At 42.7% G+C, this 22057-nt stretch overlaps 1 protein-coding gene across 1 annotated transcript in view; it reads right to left on the reverse strand.

Moving 5' to 3' along the window:
• The window catches only part of LOC141465375 (receptor-type tyrosine-protein phosphatase eta-like), a 74652-nt gene that overhangs the window by 12120 nt on the left and 40475 nt on the right, over positions 1–22057 (reverse strand). Inside the window, 8 exon segments of the mRNA XM_074148744.1 lie at positions 1621–1887; positions 2785–3051; positions 4253–4519; positions 5161–5427; positions 8229–8495; positions 9040–9315; positions 10084–10248; positions 11084–11102. Of these exon segments, the coding sequence (XP_074004845.1) occupies positions 1621–1887; positions 2785–3051; positions 4253–4519; positions 5161–5427; positions 8229–8495; positions 9040–9315; positions 10084–10248; positions 11084–11102 (1795 nt within the window).

Below are 22057 nucleotides of genomic sequence, written 5' to 3' on the forward strand. Positions count from 1 at the left end.
ACTGACTCCGAGGACTTGCTGCGCTATAAGGAAGAGAAGTATTTAGCACGTTAAGTACACAGACCTCTTTTCTGTGCTTACTCCTCTGCAGACAGGTTTACTGAGAAAATTTTGGTTGGGTATCGTCAAGATCAGCAAAGTTTTCAAAATACTGTTCAGCCATTGAACATACCGCTCTAAGAACATTTTTGAAGTAGTATGTAGATTGACACTAACTCCCTGTATAATTATGTAAAACTCTTAGTGGCCAACAAAATAAGAAAACAAATGTAAGCTCCATGCATTAGGAGTGCAGAGGTAGCCATCCTTAAGACCAGCAACTAGAGCATGTCAGTTTGTGTAAGAGTCCTATAGGACACAATATAAAAATTGCAACCTCATGACCAGATACAAAAAGATATTAAAAAAATAGCAGTAATACTGAGAAGCCCCTCTAAACTAAACATCTTATAAAACTTGGCCTTCAAGACCAAAACTCTTATACAACTGTGACGCACAGCAAATTTATTTCCTCTCTTGATAAAGAAGTATTTGGTACTTCCAAATATAGAAGTAAAAGACTCATGGATTAAATTATTTTGTTATTAAAAAGGGGTATTATTTTAAGAAGCTAAGAAGAAGCAGAATTGGTTGCCAGAAGAAACAGATTTAGTTAAAAGATAGATGTGAGTGACTGGGACTTATTTCTACCGCATTTTACAAATACTTCTTTTCCTTCAGTAACACTGTCACCTACACCTACAAATATGGTCAAATTATAGAAGGTTCCAGATTTCTGTCTGTAGTAACAGCTCTGGTGACACTGGATGTCTGGTTTCCAGAGGAGGAACCATGACTTTGGATCATTGTCCTGTAGGTGGAGTAAGAAGCACCATCTGTGCTCCATGGGAAAAATCAGAGACCAGCATACACTGCCCAGATACGGAAAATGGAGCTGGGCTCTATGAAAGTCAAGATGAGACTCCATCAACACTCACAAATATTTGCTGACAAACACTGACAGAAAAAGCACACCCATGCTTCCAGGTTTTGTTGCCAAGTAGGCAAGCAGCACTTTCACAGTACCAGAGACTCTTAACGGGTTCATCCTGGGGCACCTCTGGAAACCCAACGGAGGAGCTCCGGGACAGATTCCCTGCACCTCAGTTAAAACAGGACAAAATGAAGGAAAGGACACAGCAGCAGACATTCACAACAAGGGGGGGAAAACAGCCACAACACCTAGCATGAGGAACACGGGAGCACCTCAACCTTCTCCTCTTTGCTGATGAGCTGAGTAGAGCAGTGAGGCTGAGAGCCACACAGCACAGTGCTGCCCACAGCCCAGCTGCAGCCATGGGCCCCTCCAACAGGGGAAAGTCCCCCGGGTACACAATGCACTCTGTATGGAAGCCCTTCAAAATAAGGACCTGAGAGCCTCATCCACAAAGATGAGAAGGCAATAAAATCTCCCACAGAACCCTCTTCCGCACATTAACATCGTTGACTGCAAGGAGGCTGCGTGCAGCACTTCTCCTTGAAACAAAATTGTATTTCAACCCTCAGGCAGGTAGGCAGAGGCATGAGCTGCACATCAAAACACACCTCACCAGAACAGAGCTGCAAGAAACTGTGACTTACTTGTATACAGGGATATGGATGCCCCTTCTCCTTCCGTCTGACTGTCATTCACTGCTGCAAATACTGTGAAATTATACAGTGTCCCAGGAATTAACTCAGTAATTTCAAATTCAGTGACATTGGACGTCAGGTTCCAAACAGAGGTAGCATTTGCAACCTCTATCCTGTACGTGCAGGAGTTGGAAGCAGCGTCACTCACATTCCATTTTAACTTGACAGAAGTCACACCAACATAATCCGCCTTGAGATCATGGACTGGGCTGGGCCCTGTGAAAGGCAAGAGAACAATCTGTCAATCTGCAAGAACATCTGCTCACAAACACGGACAGAAGAGACACAGGCACATCACTACTTCACTCTCTTCACATCAATCATTGTTCAGAGTGCAGGAGCACCCCAACAACATCACAGATGCTCCTGGACGCTTTTGCATCAATAGCTGAGTAACAGAAAAATAAGAAAGAGGCAGCTCAAGTGGGATTCAAATTCCTTTCACATTCAAAAGCACCATCACAGGTCACCATGGTGCCAGCACTCCCAGGGGTTTGCTTGGGAATACAGAGAGGTGGGTGGAAAGGTTGCAGGGGAAGGTGCAGCAAAAAGATGGTGGTGTATCTGTGCACAACAAAAGGTAAGGAATATCAAATATCATTAAAGAGGAACAGAGGTGATGATGCAGGCACCCTGCTCCTTTGCCACCCTTCATGCTCTGAGCTCACTCCTGAGCTAGCACTACCTAAAGCTCACTCTCCCTCTGGCAGCCCAATGGCAGCCACAAGAGCCCAGATCAGAAAAGCTCCCTGGGCACAATACTCTCTGTATGGGAGCCCTTTAAAATAAGGGTCTGAGGCCACATCCTCCAAGAAGCAAAGGCAGAAAAACTGCTGACAAATCCCATGCCAGGGAGGCAAGTTCTCCGCTAGAGTTCCTTCATTGCATCACAGGCCTTGGTGACCACCTTCAACAACTGCTGGTTTTGAGGGTTTTTTGTTTTACTTTCTTTTGAAAAAGAATGTTATGTCTCTTCCACACCAATATCTATGACTGCAGGCAAGCAAAGCCTAGCACCTCTGATTACAACAGCATTATATTTCAGCCCTCAGGCAGGTAGGCAGAACCCTGAGCTGCCCACCAGAAACAGAGCTGCAAGAAACTATGACTTACTTGTATACAGGGATATGGTCGCCCCTTCTCCTTCCGTCTGACTGTCATTCACTGCTGCAAATACTGTGAAATTATACAGTGTCCCAGGAATTAACTCAGTAATTTCAAATTCGGTGACATTGGACGTCAGGTTCCAAACAGAGGTAGCATTTGCAACCTCTATCCTGTACGTGTAGGAGCTGGAAGCAGCGTCACTCACATTCCATTTTAACTTGACAGAAGTCACACCAACATAATCCGCCTTGAGATCATGGACTGGGCTGGGCCCTGTGAAAGGCAAGAGAACAATCTGTCAATCTGCAAGAACATCTGCTCACAAACACAGACAAAAGAAACACAGGCACATCACTACTTCACTCTCTTCACATCAATCATTGTTCAGAGTGCAGGAGCACCCCAACAACATCACCAGGTGCTCCTGGACACTTTTGCATCAATGGCTGGGTAACCGAAAAATAAGAAAGAGGCAGCCAAAGTGCAATTCTTCTTCCTTTCATGTTCTAAAGCACCATCACAGGTCATCATGGTGCCAGCACTCCCACAGTTTATCCTGGCAATACAGAGAGATAGGCAGGAAGGAGAAAAGAGTAAATGGGAAAGCAGTGCATTTCTGTACATCAAAAGGTAAGGAACATCAAATATCCCTAGAAGAGGAACAAGGCTGATGATCCAGGCACCCTGCTCCTTCTCCAACCCTCATGCCCTATGCTCTCTGCTGTGGTAAAAAGACCATCTCCAAAAACCTTCTCTGCAGCACTCTATTCTTTGTGCATCTTCAAAACAGGGCAATTAGCCATTACAGTCAGGTAGCACAGGATATACTTTTGGGAATCAACTGCAAAGGTAGGAGCACAGATACAACTACATTTAACAACAACACAAATGACAAGAACAGGCATCTGTTTCCCTTCAAATATACCCTCTAGAATGACCAGCCTAGGCTACAGCCTTGCAGGCCAGCTCCAAAATGGTCCCTCCAACAACACATGTACAGACTTCTGATAGTCAACACAGCAAAGTGCTGCACGGCCAAAGCAGTTTTCCTGAACTAGCGTTGCCCAAATCTCTCTCTCCTGCTGCAGCCTAACGGAACCTATGGGTCCCCAAATCACAAAAGTTCCCCTAGTGCAATATAGGCTGTGTGAGACCCCCTTAAAATAAAGGTCTGAGAACCCCGTACTCTAGGAAACGAATTTACCAAATTTAGAAGATAGAGGTTCTCACGGAAAAATCTATTCTCGGCATTGTCAGCCTTGGGGACCAACTTCACCAACAGCTTTCTACCAGGGCAATGCTGGTTCAGCACTTTAACAACCCATGCTTCGCAGATTGGTCAGCTCCAGGACCAAAACATCACCTCTGTCTGCAACAATACTAAATTACAACCCTCAGACAGGTAGGCACAGCCCTGAGCTGCACAGAAAAATACACCCCACCAGAAATGGAGCTGCAAGAAACTGTGACCTACTTGTATATAGGTCTATAGTTGCCCCTTCTCCTTCCGTCTGACTGTCATTCACTGCTGCAAATACTGTGAAATTATACAATGTCCCAGGAATTAACTCAGTAATTTCAAATTCGGTGACATTGGACGTCAGGTTCCAAACAGAGGTAGCATTTGCAACCTCTATCCTGTACGTGTAGGAGCTGGAAGCAGAGTCACTCACTGCCCATGTTAACTTGACAGAAGTCACACCAACGTACTCCGCCTTGAGATCATGGACTGAGCTGGGCCCTGTGAAAGGCAAGACAACAATCTGTCAATCTGCAAGAACATCTGCTCACATACACGGACAAAAGAAACAGGCACACCACTACTTCACTCTCTTCACATCAGTCATTGTTCAGAGTGCAGGAGCACCCCAACAACATCACCAGATGCTCCTGGAGGTTTTTGCATCAATGGGCAGCTAAGGGAGAACAGAAGAAAAGTCATTCTGAGTGGGATTCATCTCCCTTTGACAGTCCAAAGCAGAAGCACAGGTCACCACCATGCCATTGCTCCCAGGGCTTCCCCGCGGAACCTAGAGAGGTAGGCAGGGAAAGGATGAGTATGGTGGGGAACAAAGAAGAGGTTTTGGGTTTGGTGTTTGGTTTGTTTTTTTTTTGCTTGTTTGCTTGGCTAGTTTTTGGGTTTGTTGTTGCTGTGGGGGATTTTTTCTTTCAGAGTTGGGGATGTTGGAGGAGGTATGGTGTTTTTTTTTTTTAAAAAAGCACCCCCTACTCAAAATCGGGACTATTGTTTCTTCTATGCATTAACACCCCATTCATAGTAGACAGCCAAGGTAAAGCTTGTATTATATTTCAGCCCTCAGGCAGGTAGGCAGAACCCTGAGCTGCCCACCAGAAACAGAGCTGCAAGAAACTGTGACTTACTTGTATACAGGGATATGGTCGCCCCTTCTCCTTCCGTCTGACTGTCATTCACTGCTGCAAATACTGTGAAATTATACAGTGTCCCAGGAATTAACTCAGTAATTTCAAATTCGGTGACATTGGACGTCAGGTTCCAAACAGAGGTAGCATTTGCAACCTCTATCCTGTACGTGTAGGAGCTGGAAGCAGCGTCACTCACATTCCATTTTAACTTGACAGAAGTCACACCAACATAATCCGCCTTGAGATCATGGACTGAGCTGGGCCCTGTGAAAGGCAAGAGAACAATCTGTCAATCTGCAAGAACATCTGCTCACAAACACAGACAAAAGAAACACAGGCACATCACTACTTCACTCTCTTCACATCAATCATTGTTCAGAGTGCAGGAGCACCCCAACAACATCACCAGGTGCTCCTGGACGCTTTTGCATCAACAGACAGCTAAGGGAGAAGAAAAGTCATTCTGAGTGGGATTCATCTCCCTTTGACAGTCTAAAGGAGAAGCACAGGTCAGCACCGTGCCATTCTCCCAGGGCTTCCCTTAGGAATCTGTAGAGGTAAGAAGGAAAAAGCAGGGAAGGGCGGAAGAGCAGAACAGAGCATGATTTCAGTTGGAATGGACCTACAATGATTATGTAATCCAACTGCCCGACCTCTTCAGGGCTGACCAAAAATTAAAGCAAATTATTGAGGGCATTGTCCAAATGCCTCAAACACTGACAGCTTGGGGCACTGAACACATCCCTAGGAAGCCTGTTCCAGTGTTTGACCACCCTTCTCAGTAAATAAATGCTTCCTCATGTCCACTCTAAACCTCCCCTGGCACAGCTTTGAACCATCCCCATATGTCCTGACACTGGATCCCAGGGAGAAGAGTTCAGCACCTCCCTCTCCATGTCCCCTCCTCAGGAACCTGGAGAGAGCAATGAGTTCGCCCCTCAGACTCCTTTTCTCAAACTAGACAAATCCAGAGTCCTTAGCTGTTCCTCACAGGACACTGCTTTCAGCCCATTCACACCAGCTTTGTTGCCCTCCTCTGAACACGTTCCAGCACCTTCACATCCTTCCTAAATTATGAGGCCCAGAACTGCTCCCAGTACTCAAGGTAAGGCCACACCAACACTGAATACCGCAGGACAATCACCTCTTTTGTCCAGCTGGTCATACTTTGTTTGATGCACACCAGGTCGCTGCTTGCCCTCCTGGCTGCCAGAGCACACTGCTGACTCCTGCTGAGCCTAGTCTCGACCAGGACCCCGAGATCCCTCTCTGCGGGGCTGCTCTCCAGCCACTCCTTTCCCAACTTATACTTGGGCCTGGCATTACTCCATCCCAGGGTTAGAATTCAGCATTTGGATTTGTTTCATGCCATTAATCATTGCCCAATGTTCCAATCTATCTAGATCCCTCTGCAAGGCCTCTCGTCCCTCAAGAGAGTCAGCAGCACTTCCTAGTTTGGTATCATCAGCAAACTTGCTAATGGTGCATTCACTCCTGCGTCCAGACTGTTCATAAATATATTGAACAGAACTGGCCCTAGAATTGAGCCCTGAGGACCACTCAGGTGAGCGGTCACCGCTGGTGACTGGTCACTGGCCACAGTATCAAAAGTTTCACTAAAATCCACAAAAACTACATCCGCTGCCTTCCCTTTATCCACCAGGTGGGTGACCTCATCAAAGAAGGATATCAAATCAGTTAAACAGGACTTTCCTTTTGTGAACCCACATTGACTGTGCCTGATGATTGCATTATTCTTTAAATGCCTTTCAGTAGTACCCAGTATGATCGTCTCCATAATTTTTCCATGAACTGAGGTTCGTCTAACAGGTCTGTACTTTCTTGGGTCTTCCCTCATGCCCTTGTAAATTGGAGTACCACTGGCTGGCTTCCAGGCAGCAGGGACCTCCCCAGACTCCCATTTAGGAGATGATCAAGAGGGGTAACACCATAACATCCACTAACTTCTTCAGTACTCTGGGATGAATCCCATCAGGCCCCATGGACTTGTGAACGTTCACCTGATACAGCTGGTCCCTTACAATTTCATTGTCCACAAATGGAAATTCACTGTTTCCACACTTGTGGCTGTCTGAGTCACGGGCCTGGGCACGCCAAGATCTATAAGTATTATTAAAGACTGAGTCAAAAAACACATTGAACACCTCTGCTTTTTCTTCATAACTATTAGTCAGATGACCATCTTCAAGAAGTATCTGTCCAATGTTTTCTTTAAACCTCCTTTTACTGTTAATGTACTTAAAAAAACCCTTTCTTGTTATCTGAAAAAACACTGGCCAGTTTCAACTCCGATTCAGCTTTGGCCTTGTATGTCTTCTCCCTGCATATACAAACCATGGCTCTGTACCCTTATCGAGAAGCCTGACCTCGCTCCCAGAGATGATACAATTTCTTTTTCCTCTTAAGCTCCACAAGGCTTTCCCTGTTCAGCCAAATCGGTCCTCTGTCGCACTTGCTTGACTTTCAACACAATGGAATTGCCTGCTCCTGTGCTTCTAAAAGGTGGTTCTTAAAAACTGACCAGCACTCGTGGACTCCTAAGCCCTCAAAAACAGACTTTCAGGGAACTCTGTTAAGTAGCTCCCTGTATAGCTTGAAGTTTGCTCTCTCGAAGGCTGGGGTAGCAACTCTGCTGTCTTTTTTTTCTCATTAAACTGAAAATTTTGAACTCAACCATTTCATGATCACATCTCCCATGAGTCCTTCTCTATTCACAAATGGTAAGTCTATAAGGGCATCTTTCATAATTGGCCTACTGAGTACTTGTGACAAGAAGTTATCTCCCGTATAAGGATACATGAGGAGATGAGGAATGGAGTGGGAGGAAGGTGGGTTTTGTTTGGCTGGTTTTGCTTCATTTTTTTTAAAGCAGGGATATGTCTTTTCCACACATTAAGACCCTATGCTTAGTAAACAGCCCAGATTAGGCCCCAGGATTAAAACATCGTATCTAGACACAATAGTTTTATATTTCAGCCCTCAGGCAGGTAGGCAGAACCCTGAGCTGCTCACCAGAAACAGAGCTGCAAGAAACTGTGACTTACTTGTATACAGGGATATGGTCGCCCCTTCTCCTTCCGTCTGACTGTCATTCACTGCTGCAAATACTGTGAAATTATACAGTGTCCCAGGAATTAACTCAGTAATTTCAAATTCGGTGACATTGGACGTCAGGTTCCAAACAGAGGTAGCATTTGCAACCTCTATCCTGTACGTGTAGGAGCTGGAAGCAGTGTCACTCACATTCCATTTTAACTTGACAGAAGTCACACCAACGTACTCCGCCTTGAGATCATGGACTGAGCTGGGCCCTGTGAAAGGCAAGAGAACAATCTGTCAATCTGCAAGAACATCTGCTCACAAACATGGACAGAAGAAACAGAGGCACATCACTACTTCACTCTCTTCACATCAGTCATTGTTCAGAGTGCAGGAGCACCCCAACAACATCACCAGGTGCTCCTGGAGGTTTTTGCATCAACAGACAGCTAAGGGAGAAGAAAAGTCATTCTGAGTGGGATTCATCTCCCTTTGACAGTCCAAAGCAGAAGCACAGGTCACCATGGTGCCAGCTCTCCCAGAGCTTCCCTGGGGAATACAGAGAGGTGGGCAGGAAAGAGATGAGTATGGATGGTAAGGTGGGGAAGGAAGATATTAAAATCAAAATAAAACCATCAGGGCTGTTTTTCTGCTGCACACTAACATCCCATTCTTTGCATATAGCCCAGGTCAGGCTCCAGGACTACAATATGATGTCTATACACAATAGTATTGAACTATAATCCTCACATAGGTAGCCAGAGCCCTAAACTGCCCAGCAAAATTCAGTCCACCAGAAATAAGGCTGTGACTTACTTGTATACAGGGATACGGATGCCCCTTCTCTTTCCGGCTGACTGTCATTCACTGCTGCAAATACTGTGAAATTATACAATGTCCCAGGAATTAACTTAGTAATTTCAACTTTGGTGACACTGGACGTCACATTCCTAACAAGGGTACCATTCCTAACATTTGTAACGTCTATCCTGTACGTGTAGGAGTCGGAAGCTGTGTTGTTCACCGCCCATGTTAACTTGACAGAAGTCACACCAACATATTCCGCCTTGAGATCATGGACTGGGCTGGCCTCTGTGAAAGGCAAAAAAAAAAAAAAAAAAAAATTCTTTTACTATGCAAGATTATTTGCTGACAAACACATAAAGCACTCTTCACCTCGCCCTACCCAAACAACAGACCTCTGAAAAACAGTAATCTGCCTGGGAAGATAATCAAGTCACCCTTATATATTGCAAGGGACACTTGCTAGCTCCATCATCTACTCTTCCTCTAAATCCTCAAGTTTCACTTCATCTCAAGGAGTAAAACTATCTAGCTTTGGCAGTGATTACCGTCCAGCCTCAACTGTCAGCTTCATTCAGGGTGCTGAGAACGACTGGAAAATACAACCTGCTGTTATTTTTGCCTCAGCTGGCTATCCCAAAGAGAAGAGCCTTTCAATCTGCAAGATTCACACAGCTCTCCTCTAGATACATGATACTCTCTACACTCGGTAGCTGTACTCTGTTACGCATGTATGTCAAATCTGTATGTCACAGTATGTTTGAGCCCTTGCAGCTGTAACCTAAAAAGCCATAATAAGCAGGGAACAGAGCCCAAGTCTAACAGTGATAAAACTATTTCAAGGCCACGCAACAATCACAGTGCTAAATTGCACTCACAGTCAGCTGTGTCCATATATTTCTTTGGCCCATTCTCTACTCCGGTGAAGCAGTTGGATCCATGCCCCTGCATGCTCTTTGCACTCTGGACTAGAGTTCGGGCGTAAAATGCTAACACAGTGTAAAAACACAAAACACCCTGAAGAGTCACATCTCAGTCACATTCCAAACCACTTACGTGTTACGTTGTCCTGATCACTTTTTGCACTGTCAGATAGTGACACAACCCCGGATAATCTACTTCCATAAGTTTTGTTCTCACTTGTAGAATTTACTGATAAATTATCATTACTACTGGCTCCTGTTTCTGCAGTTACATTTTTTGAACTGCAATCCTCAGTGCCTGAAAGAAAGAATATAAAGCAATAAGTATCTTTACAAAACTTCCGGGTTTCCCATTTGCAAAAGTACAGTCATTTATAGATATCATGCAGACTCGCAGTCACTTCTGTTTTCCCAGTTTGTTCTCCTACAGAGTGTGTATTTTTCTCCCACATTATCAGAAGCTGAGCTGCTTTACTTAGCCTGGCATAGCAATTTTGTCTCTTCCACTCAGTGTATAAGCAAAAAAGTTCTCGGATTCATGGAGTGTGTTCCCACAAGTAAGGATGAGACATGGTATACCTACAGAAAACAGCTTTAGGCTGATATATTGCAGCCCAACATGTGGAGAGAGGTGATTCAGGCCCTAAAATTTAAAGGCTAACTCATGCAAGTCTGATGTTCGATATTAAGGTAGAACTCATCTGCAAGTACTTTTGGAAATCTTTGCCACATGAAAACTTGTCATGTTGGCAAGTACAGCACTATGCTCACTTAGAAAAGTATCGCTTTACATGTCTTTTTTTGTTTTGGGTTTGTTTGATTTGTATTGCCTTTAAGTATACTCCCCAATCTTCCTAAGCACATTATATGTTGATTTTACCAAAACTCTTTACAAACTGAAAAGCAAAGGAAAAGTGCACATTTATATCTTTAAATATCCTTAAACACATTGCAGGAATTGCAGTCACTAAAATAAGCAAGTTCACATTTTTGAATGCTATCTCTAAAAAAAAAAACTTCCTGAAAAGAATTTTTAAATACTTAGCTGCTACTGTTCAATCTTTCTTAAAAGAAATTAAGATAATGAGAGTTATCTTAAAAAAATTGTAATTGAGTAACAGAATGATACTTACAGGCAATTGTACATCTGACCTGGAAAACAAACAAACAAACAAACAAACAGAAATTAATACATTAAAACTCAAACAAAATAAGGACTGGTTTAATTAACACATGGGGGGGAGGGGGGGGGAGAGGAATCAGTTTAAAAAAATATCTCTATTGTTTTGCTCCAGACTTTTCAACCTGCAAAAGAGAAACCTAAAAATCTATTGACATAAAGATACCATCAAAAGGATACCAAACTATTAGAGGAAAAAAACAAACATGCTGGTAAAAATGTTACTTACCTTTTTGTTTGTTTGTTTTTAAACTAAACAGTTTATTTTGTCACAGAAACAGCTTGCATAACATATGCACATGCTGATTATTTTGCAAATATAAATTTAAAAACAAAACGTACAAGAGCTTAGTCAAAAGACATTTTAGTTAGTACCATTGACAAGATCCCATAAAAGCAGCAGATGCAAAATAGGTCTTTTTTATTTATAAGTTTTTCCTTTCATTCTATTTTTGTATAAATTTTATTATTACTTCTCACAAAAGAATATTTTGCATTTTCTGAAACAAACTCCATGTAGTAAAAGTTCAAAACGCTTAGTATATATTCTGAACTCTAGTTTATATATATGTACATATCCATAAAGTATCAGCAGTTGCCATTTAACTGCAACCTGAAAGTACTCTCCTAGTAATACTGACAAGCACACCAGAATTTCGCTTTGAAAATGTTTTGGGTTTTTTTCTGTCTTTCAACTTCATGCTTTTACTTCCGAATAAACCATTTCCCTTCCTGTTAGCATGCAAACTGGCCTGTAAATTGTTTTCTTCTTCTCCCTCCAGGTGGCAGTACAAAATGCTTCTAAAGGAGTGCAATAAAACTGCAGGAGGTCTGCAGGCGCTTGAGAGGGAAACTGTGATTCCCTGAGACTCCCGAGCCTCTCACAGCCAGCTGACGCCAAGCGACTGCAGCAGCCACTTCTGCCATGTACCAAACAGATTGCTTCAGCAACTGTATCAGGGATTAAATATTCACCTTGTAAAGCTACACACGACGAGGCAAAAGCAAGTATGAAGAGATACATGTTCCAGTGACAGGCAGGTCCCCAGCGTGGTGCTGGAGATCCATGGGTCACGCTGCCTTGTGCCAGGGACGTTTGCAGGCATGGGAAGCTTCTGCCTCTGCACCTCTGGGTCTGATTTTGGCATCACAGCGGGTGCAGGCAGAGGCAGTTTCCAGCCCCGGCTGCTCTAACACCACCTGCAGAAGGGCTAGTCGTTTGGTTGGACCTTATGCTGTGTTGCTCCTAGAAAATCCAGCTAAGCTTTATGCCGCGTTGGTGCCCTACCCACACAAAGCACAAGCTATCTCAAAAAAAAGTGGCTATATCGCAAAAACCCAATGCAAAGCTTGAATCTCAAATCATTTGCCCCCTCCCCAGCTCTGATGCCACAAGTAGCTCCAGCAGCAGTAGCTCCCTGCATCACAGTCATGGGCCCAAGCAGACAGACCCTCAAAAAGTAGTCAGAAGATACCATCTAATCATCTTGTTCTGCGTATTGAGAGACTATAAAAAGCACTCTCCACGAAGATGAGGCAGGTCAGCTGACTAGAAGCAACCCTAGAAGCAACCTCTCCAGCTTCACAGTAAGGAGAAATGCAGCAGAAGCAAGCAACAAGTGGAGAGACTCCCTTCCAGCCTGTGACGGCCTCTGTGCCACAGCAAGAAGAGTTTGGGCACTCTCTCTAAACAAAAAAAACACTTGTAAGTATCAAAGAGCTAACGCCTGGTCTTCTCTAGTACAGCCCTACTGACAACTTGGCACAAAGGACGTTACTTGGGATGCAGGTGTCCTGTGTACAAGTATGAGGCTCTTCCTCAACTTTTCGGAATATTCGAGAGCCCAGCCAAGCTGCAAGGCTATTAGGAAGTGAGGAAACATTCGTCTGCACTCAGGTCAAGAGCCCTTCTGTATTCTTTCACAAAGAAGTGACCAAAGAAGAAGAGATGACGAAGGAAAAAGCAACTCTTAAATCAGGAAAACACTACCAGCAGCGTTCACAGTAGAAGTGCTGAGCACTATCTGGAAACAGCTGCTGAAAGAGCAAGAGGTGAGATTCCCTGAAAAGCAGGACAATCTAAGAGCAAAGCCAAAAAGATACTACGTTTAATAAGAAAGGGCAATTGCAACAAGAAGAACAAAACCAACAAGAAACACCACAGGACTGAGTAAGTCACAGTGATTTCTGCAGTCCTACAGACAAAACAGCAAAAGCCTGACATCATTCACAACCTGTCCTTCGGTTACTTTCTCTTCTGTAAAACTGCCTGAAGAGTATGAAGTTTCTCGTCTCCTTCTCCTCACATTTTGAGTTCAAGGGTTCATCATTCTTCCTGAGTGACAGGTAAAAAACAGGTATGTTACTACCAAGTCTCCTGCACCCCTGCTTCTCACCTCCCCAGTTCTTCCCCACCAGCTTAAACAAGAAGCATGTTGATTCCTGTTTTACCCCCAGCTACAGCCAGCTGAACTAACAGCAAATTATTACCAAGCAGCTAGAAACTTCGTTGCACTGTCACGTGTGGGCTTTTCAGTGACAGAAACAACGAAAGGAAAGTTATGCTAAAACTCCTGTCACCTGATGAATGAACAGCTTCCCATCCTTTTACTTGCTTTTCTTTATCACACACTTTGGCAATACCCCCTCACCATACTCCTCTGATTTTCCAGAACCCGATGTACAAACGAAAATTAAAAAAAAGCACATCCCATCGGCCATAGGCAGGCCTCCTTCTGATCCCAAATCACGTAAAACAAATGATCCCGTTCCCAAGCGTCAGTTTGCCTGACTCAGTCATTCCATGCTGTATTTTTCAACATAAGCCATGAACTGAACTGTTCTTCGGTCTTATGTTATTACTTAATGAGATGCTATTTATACAAAACATTTGTTTATTATTTCAGACCATATTTGCGCTGAACACCTGATTCTCCTTGTGTTTGCATCTGATATATCAGGAGCCCTGCCATCTCCACTTTTCTTTTCAACTACATGAATCCATATTATTCATTTATAGAGTTGTTTTGTTGTTTTTTTTTAACCAGAAGAATGGAACCTGGGGTAGGGGCAGAACATCCCTCCCCCAGAAAATAAAAGATAGTAAAATCCTAAACACTAAACATGTCAACCAAACAACAGGAGAAATGTGTACACACAAACTCATTACTGTCATCAGCCATGGCAAATTAATCTTTTCATGTGTCACAGAGCCACGCTTACGGTCTGATCAAAGGCTCTGCATTCCAGAGGAGATGAATAATTCATCTGCACTCGCACAAGGTCTGTCCTGCGCTCCTTACATGTGAAGTCTATTACTGACCAGGAGTTGGTGGGTGTAATAGATGCAGGATTCAGGTCCATCCTCCTCAGGCATACACTGAGTTGCCTAATTGAAGAATTATTAGTCTCTTAATCTTATCTTAAGGATAATCTTATCAAGGAGGAAATACTATGTACTGCAAGAAAACATATTCAAAATTACTAGGTGACTGAGAAGCCCAAGTCCCAATGATATTTGGTAAGACTGATTAAGACTAAGATATTTTCAGGAGCGGGGTTTAAAATGTGCCTCCTGTGCACATGCATCGGGGGAGCGACTGGAGCTGGTCAGCAGCAGGGAAGACAGTAATGCCTCCCCTTCTGCTGGCCACAAGACTTTAGATCAGCTTGGTTCTGCTGCCAGATTGTACCCTCTTAACAAAGTTAGGGCTTCTGCATCAGGGGAAACCCCTTGTCAACAACGGCCCACCCGCCTGGGGTGCTCCAGTTTCCAAAATAAACAACATGGCTTGATTCATGTAAATACGAGGTTAAGAAGCTGGCTAAACAGTCAAAGTGATCAAACCAAAAAATCCTAACCAAAAACCCCCTTCACCACAAACCCTTTCTGAGAACACCACTTGAGGCTGCTGCTTCCCATTTCTTGCGTGCTTACCAGCGTGTCCTTGTGACTCAGATGCAAAAAGCCAGGAAATTGATCACACCCCTCCCAAAGCTAATGATCTTTCACATGTGTACCTTCAGATCTCTTCTCTACCCACCCATCCTCTCAAGTTTGGAGGAGCTCCACAAAAATACCATCAAGCTACCACAGTGGTCTCCAAATTCTTTCTCAATACCCTTTCACAAAAGCAACAGCATAATTAAGATCACTGCCCCAGTAACCCTGGTCTCACTTCACGGTTTTTTTTTTTCCTGCTGCGCCCACCTACCATTAGTTGCCCCACTTCCATAATTATGGGCTTTAGGGCAAGCCACCACACTGCAACCATCATGATGACTTTAAGACTCCAGGCTTCGCTTTGCTGATGTTATCAGTCATCGCCACTCAGACAACAAACATTAACCAACAAAGATGCAGTAACTTGGCCACTTGCAGACCACTCTGCTACTTCTGATATTTCGTACTTGGCATAGGTTTATTCAGAAAGCATTCCCACAGAAAGGTTTTATTCAAGGTCACACAAAATAAGTGAAAATTAATCCTGGAATGTCACTGGGAAGCTCCACAACAACAGAATGCCCAGGTATTGCATCCACAGATTCATATAGCTTTCCAATACTTGCTAATTTTGAGTGCTACTCCAGCTGGGGACATCTTCCCACTTCTCTGGGAGCGTAAAGTCTAAATCAGCAGGGAGTGACAACTTCCTGCAGGATACAACAGTCTCAGAGACAGGATGGAGTTTGGAAAGATCATAGAATGGTTTGGCCTGGAAGGGACCTTAAAGATCATCCAGTTCCAACCTACTGCCATGGGCGGGGACGCCTCCCACTAGACCTGGTTGCTCAAAGTCCCATCCAAGATGTAATGTTTCTGTCTCTTGCAACCCATCCCAGGGCTGTTTCACCTCATTCATTTGCACATTATGTCCAAATTAATGAAGTTAGTAGGCTTACAGCACTGGGCAAGAAAAATGAGATCACCTGAACTGGGGCATAAATCTATATACCTAAACCTGTATGAAGCTAGTTCAAGTAACGTGCCTTACTTTGGCAATTTCTGGGGTTTGGGGTGAAAAAATATCTTACTGGAAAATCAACAAAAATATACTTGTGTAATATTTTGCCATATTTTCTGATTTCTTCCTAAAACATTGTAAGTCTTCAATTGCAAAGCATTTCTCTGCATTTAAGCAGACAATGTCTAAGCACAAATCGTTCTCCTGCTATACTACTGTAAAATGCATAGAAATTCATACACAATTAAAGATATGCCAAGCCAAGAAAAGCAAGTGTTTTCCCCTGTGGTTACTGTATGAAAAGAAAAAAAGAAAATGTGGGTTAAGCCTGTGTGCTGTAGATTTGCTCCAAGCTACACTTACAGTTCAGTTATCAATTTCAGTGGCATTTGTGAATACTCAGCCCTCCTGTATCAGATCCTTATGACTTGAAGAGGAAAAAGTCAACAGGAAGCTAAGTCAGAAGCTAACATTTAATTATGTTATATAGCTTCATTTAAGATTGATTACTTTCTGGATTTGGTGCTAGGGTTTAGTTTTGGGTTTTTTCTTCCTTTTCCAGTGTATATTTACTCTGCTAAATTAATTTTAACTATAATCCGCAACACTTTTTTCGATTCAAATTAACTCTAGATGATTGCAATAATATGACACGTTCACTGCCAGTGAAAAACTGAAAATATGCTCCAGCAAGTGTCAGCTCCACATTTTCCCTCTTGTATCTGAGGCAGGCCCTCATGGCCCACCCACAAAACACCACTTCACAGAACGTTTAAGTGGGTTTATCCTAGGGGAAAAAAAAGCTCTAATTTTAGCAGCAGTATACTAAGTTTTTGCAACATATTTGGAGTCTTCTCTTCTTTCAACCCTAAATGAGCAGCTCTGCTAATGAGACTGCATGGGACCAGACAGAGATCCAGAACCCAGCAGAAAGAAACATGAGCTGGTGTTTGTTATTAACTGGGTAGGGCTGGACCCCCTTAGGACAGCCTGTTGTATTAGGAAGTGATGCAAAACCCTAAAGCAGTCAACAGCCATACACAACCGTGTACAAGTTATTTTGAGCTATTATGCAGTTATGTGAAAGAGGAAAGACTATTTCAATTTTGCATGTATTTATATTTTACCCCTGACATTTCTAAATTCTGTCTTCCCTGAAGCAAGCTTTTCTCCAAAGAGGGACCAAATACAATTTTTTTTTCCACTGGCTTTTATAAAAACAGATGAGGAGTTTCTGGTTTGTGTAGCACCTCCAGTGAACTAAATATGTTGCGGAAGACAAAGCCTTGTAGGAAAGCCAAGATGAGATACCAAATGAAAATCTGTGGTGAAACATACTGGAGAAAGTTCTTTCCTCCTCCCCTGATTTTTTTCCACATTCTACTTGTATATGCGAGGAGGTTTCCAGGCAACATAGCCAAAATAAATAGAAAAATATAGAACGTATCTCATCTGAATTGTACCTGTTAGATCCATTTCCCCTTCCTCAGTCCTACCTCTGAGAAAAGATTTCTTGGATAAGTATTCTTCTGGTTTGGTACAAGGAAGAGATTCACCTACCTGTGCACACACAAAACAAACAAGCAACAAAAATACCTGATACCAAGCAGCACAGATTTTGGTAGGAAATGGGCTGACAATAGGCCCAGACAACAAACACAACTGCATTGCAACTGATAGCTTTCTTGTCAACACTGACCCGAGGAAGCACCATTAGACTTCTTTCCAAGGACTTTGAGACCCAACATCACTTTAAAACCTTTACATGCACGCCAGTAGTTCTCGGTTTCCCCCAAACCTCCAGGTCCTGATGAACTACAGGCAGCAGGTGCTGCAAAACCATCTCACAGCTCAGTAGCATCCCTCAAGCATCCTGCAATCTTCCAACCGAGGAAAAAACCCAAAACTTCACCCGAGAGAAAGGCTGAGAAGTTTCAAGGATTTTAAATTATTCATATAATCCAATGATTCCTACATGTAATGTCTCTTCACAGACAATCCTGCTGAAGGAGTTTACAAAGAGAACAGTGTGCTTGTTTAACAATGGCAATGAGTAATATTTAAAACAACTACTTACTAAAGCCCAAATTGTTATCCTACCCGAGCTTCACATCTTAGTGACACTGGTGGAAGTGCAGCTGGGTATGCAATGAGCAACACCTGAACTGAAAAACCTTGTCTTTTAACAAGAATATTCAGTTAACGCTGCCAGTCATTTTCTTTCAAAACTAAGAAAGCATCAACCTTTATTTTTTGTGAACAAGGCGCATTCCTGCATGTAGCTTAATAGCACTATTTTTTCACTCTGAGTCATTACTCAGGCACACCCTGGAAGAAGGAGGATACAATGAAAAAAAGAAGAAGAAGAAAAAAAAAGACTTGCTGTGGCAATAACACAATGCTAACTGTCCCCAAATCAGCAGGGTTGGCCACCCAGGCAACATGGAAAACGTACACCAGAGCCAGCAGCCGCCCGGCCTCTGCAGCGCAGTCATGAAAATGAGGGGCATTTCCTGACAGGGCCCTGTCTGAGATCTGCTCAGCTGAGAGCAACTGAGACTCTCAAGTTTTGTCCTTCATCACAAGTAGATTTGACGTTCCTGAGCCGAACAGTTTAGACTCTACAGTCTTTGCTCAGGAAAATGTTAAAAGATACTTTACGAGGAGAACACTGAGCTGGACTACAGCTTGTAATCAAGCTGTATCTTGGTTACAGCTTGATTTTCCAAGTAGAACTAGCTGTAAAGGGATTTAAAAACTTACACAAAAGCTCAAATACAACACCAAGACAGATGATTTATAATGAAAATAAAGACCAAATTTTTGATCTATGACACCCTATCTGGGGGCAGGAGAACCATGGCTTGTGAAAGCCTTCCGCTTGGTCAGACAGATCTCTCAAAACTCTCTTGCTAGAGAGAAAATTCTTTTTTTTTTGTGGCAATCTTGATGCTGGTACACGAAGGGCTGCTTGTTTCCTGCCTTACTTCTCTACTTTTCTTAGGACAAACTGCCTTAAGAAATCTTTTTGCCCTTACCATGATCCTGAAAACTTCTAATTTAAAAAGCAATGAGGTGTGGAGCTGGGAGAAACCAGCCTGTGACCACTGCTCGACATGGAGACCTCTCAGGCTAACCTTCATCTCCTCCTTCACGCTCTGTTACTGTTTATTACCATTTATTTATGCTCCTTCAGCACGTTCAGTTCTAACTACATGTAAAATGTTCCACTAGAACCCAGATAAATTACCTGTACGGCACTGCCCTTGCTCCGTAGCTGGGTAAATCTACCCAAAGGAAGAGAGGGAAGCAATCCTTCCTCACCATCCCTAAATAGCAGCTCTGGTTTAGTAATGCAGTCTTGAAACCACTAGAGGCCCTAATAAAACCACCAAACTTCAGCCTGAGTGACTAACAGCAGTGAAATATGCCTAAATTCCCATAAAAGTTGACATATTCTGGAAAGTACAGGGCTAACGATGACCACGCTAGAGCGTAAAGTGTGGATGCAGATGTAAACACTGGCTCAGATGCAGATTGTGGGAGCTAATGACACCATGCCGAGCTGGCTAAGGCAGGCTCAGTGCATCTTCAAGCATCACAAACCTGTCACGAGGGAAGCAATTTTATACATTAAGTTACTGGCTGGACCTTAGAATCTCATCACAGTGCTTATTTACTACATCCCACATCTTCAGCTGTGCTGTTTTGTACTGAATCTACGTTTTTTTGATGAGCCCTAAAATCAAAGTAGCATTTGATCAACTTCTTCATAACAAATGCAAATTGACTCAGAGCAAAAAATACGGTGCTAAACCTTTTCCAACTCTAAAATAAGTCAGAGATCTGGCTGATCTACAAGCATCAGATTATCACAAACACAAACAATTTGATTAAACAATGTTTTCCCGTACGCTGTTTTCACATGCAGCAACACGGGGCTCGGGCGATACTCTTGAGGTTTGCCTGCAACTGGCAGCCCATTTAATCCTTTAATGAATTTAAACTGTAGCAGAAGACAAATGGGCTGCAAGCGTTCAAAACATGTAGTAGTACTCCTGGGAGGGAACAAAAGATGTCATTGTACGGCTCCAATAAGTTCATCTAGGGCTCTGGTAGAGACTCTCTTTTTCTCCTCTTTGAACAGAAGCTGAATAGAAACAGGAATGAGAATTGGCTCTGCCATCACCCCAGACTCGCCTCTATGAATACATTGAGGCTGCATGAGAAGTTATTCACTGAAAACAACATGGGCTCTCTCTCTCTCTCACTTACCAGTCAATAGACATGTCTATTAAAGGTCAGCTTCATGGCCATCTGGAAGGACCAGCTATGGCGGTAAAAGGCTGGGTGACACAGGGTCAGAACCAGAGATCAAACTGACACTGCAGTCTGACCAGCTGCAAACTTTTTATTGTAGAAAAATAGTATCCATGGCTTCTTTCTCCTTCCAAGATACATGAAGGAGCTCCTGCTGCTCTGTGTGTTTGGCTTAGCTCTGATACAGATCAAATAACTAGTAGCTCATTTCAAACTTTCATATTTAAGAGGAAGATACATTTACATTATTTTTATGAGTATAGAAACACGTTCATTTCAAATAAACTGCATACTGTATCACTGTGCAGTGTGTCCTTAGCCATGTACGTCACTTGGAAAAAGAAACACAGGAAGCTTTTAAAACTAAGAGTCAATTTTTACATTTTGGTCATTGTTTGCTTAGAGCAATAACACCACTGGCTTCCCATAACCTTTGCTATTTCCATACAATTACAAGTTCTCTGCTACCTATATCACCAGAATGCAAAAGCGTGCCTCTTTCCATTGCATGGTCTTAAGAGACAAATCCAAAGTTTTCAGAAAAGATTACTGAAAATAACCTTTAAAAAAAAAATGCAAGTAAGTGAGAGACAAACATTCCTTAAATTTACCCAATGTCATGCAAACTGGTTGTATTACCGCTAATTGAGTATCTGCTACCAGCGAGTTTAATGATGAAGCACAATTATTTAAATCATAAATTCACCTTTCACTTGATGATGGTTCTTGAAAATTTTAAAATCACAAGATTTTAAAAAGAAAATTTCTATGAAAGTTACGTTTCTGAAGGCACACACATATATTATTTATACAGGCAGCCTTCTGTTTAACAGATTGCCTTGGCAAAATATTTTAAAAGCAGTTTTAAGATTTATTAGAAATAATGGTGCGCTATTAAGAATAATTTTGTCACACAGGCCTCCACAGCATTTGACAGTGTTACCCCTAAGGGAAAACCAGAAAGGGGCAGCAACAAGTGCAGTACCAGCCTCTAAGCACTTTGGCAGGATCTCACTTAGGCAGAGTGTATAGTAGCAACTATTGTCACAACTGCGGCTGAAAAGAGTGAGATACTAAAAAGAACTAATACTAGTACCAACCCTGCAGAAGAGATTGGGGGTAAGGGAGGGCTTCATCAGTATCTCTCTTTTTCCTATTTATGTTATTAACCCATTTAGTCAAATTATTTTTTTTAAAAGCATTTTTGGGACAGTTAGAAATTCAAGTTGAGAGATGTCCCCCAGACATCCTCAATGTATTTTAGACAAGGCTCTCAATACTTATATACAATATGGCAGGATGAGAGAGAGCAACAGGTACTGGAATCAATTGCAACTCCTCATCCTCCTGCTTCATTTTTGTCGCATCTTCAACAACACCTAAACAGTTCCTTCAATTAATTATTCTTTGACTCAAACTGAGAGTCACAAGAATAGATTTGATTTTATTTCACCCAGATTATATGTTCAATGTCTGTGAAACATTAGATGTATTCTCTTTTGCTCTTATGTCCTCAACAAACTACGATCATAGAAACCAAAAAATATCACTACTACTTCTCTAGAAGCTTTCTAACCTTAAGTTAAACTGTAGAAACTGCTTCCCTGCACCACGCCTTGGAAGCGTAGAAGGACAAGACATTT

The sequence above is a fragment of the Numenius arquata genome, chromosome 6 (assembly GCF_964106895.1).
Source record: "Numenius arquata chromosome 6, bNumArq3.hap1.1, whole genome shotgun sequence".
In the NCBI taxonomy this organism is placed as follows: Eukaryota; Metazoa; Chordata; class Aves; order Charadriiformes; family Scolopacidae; genus Numenius; species Numenius arquata.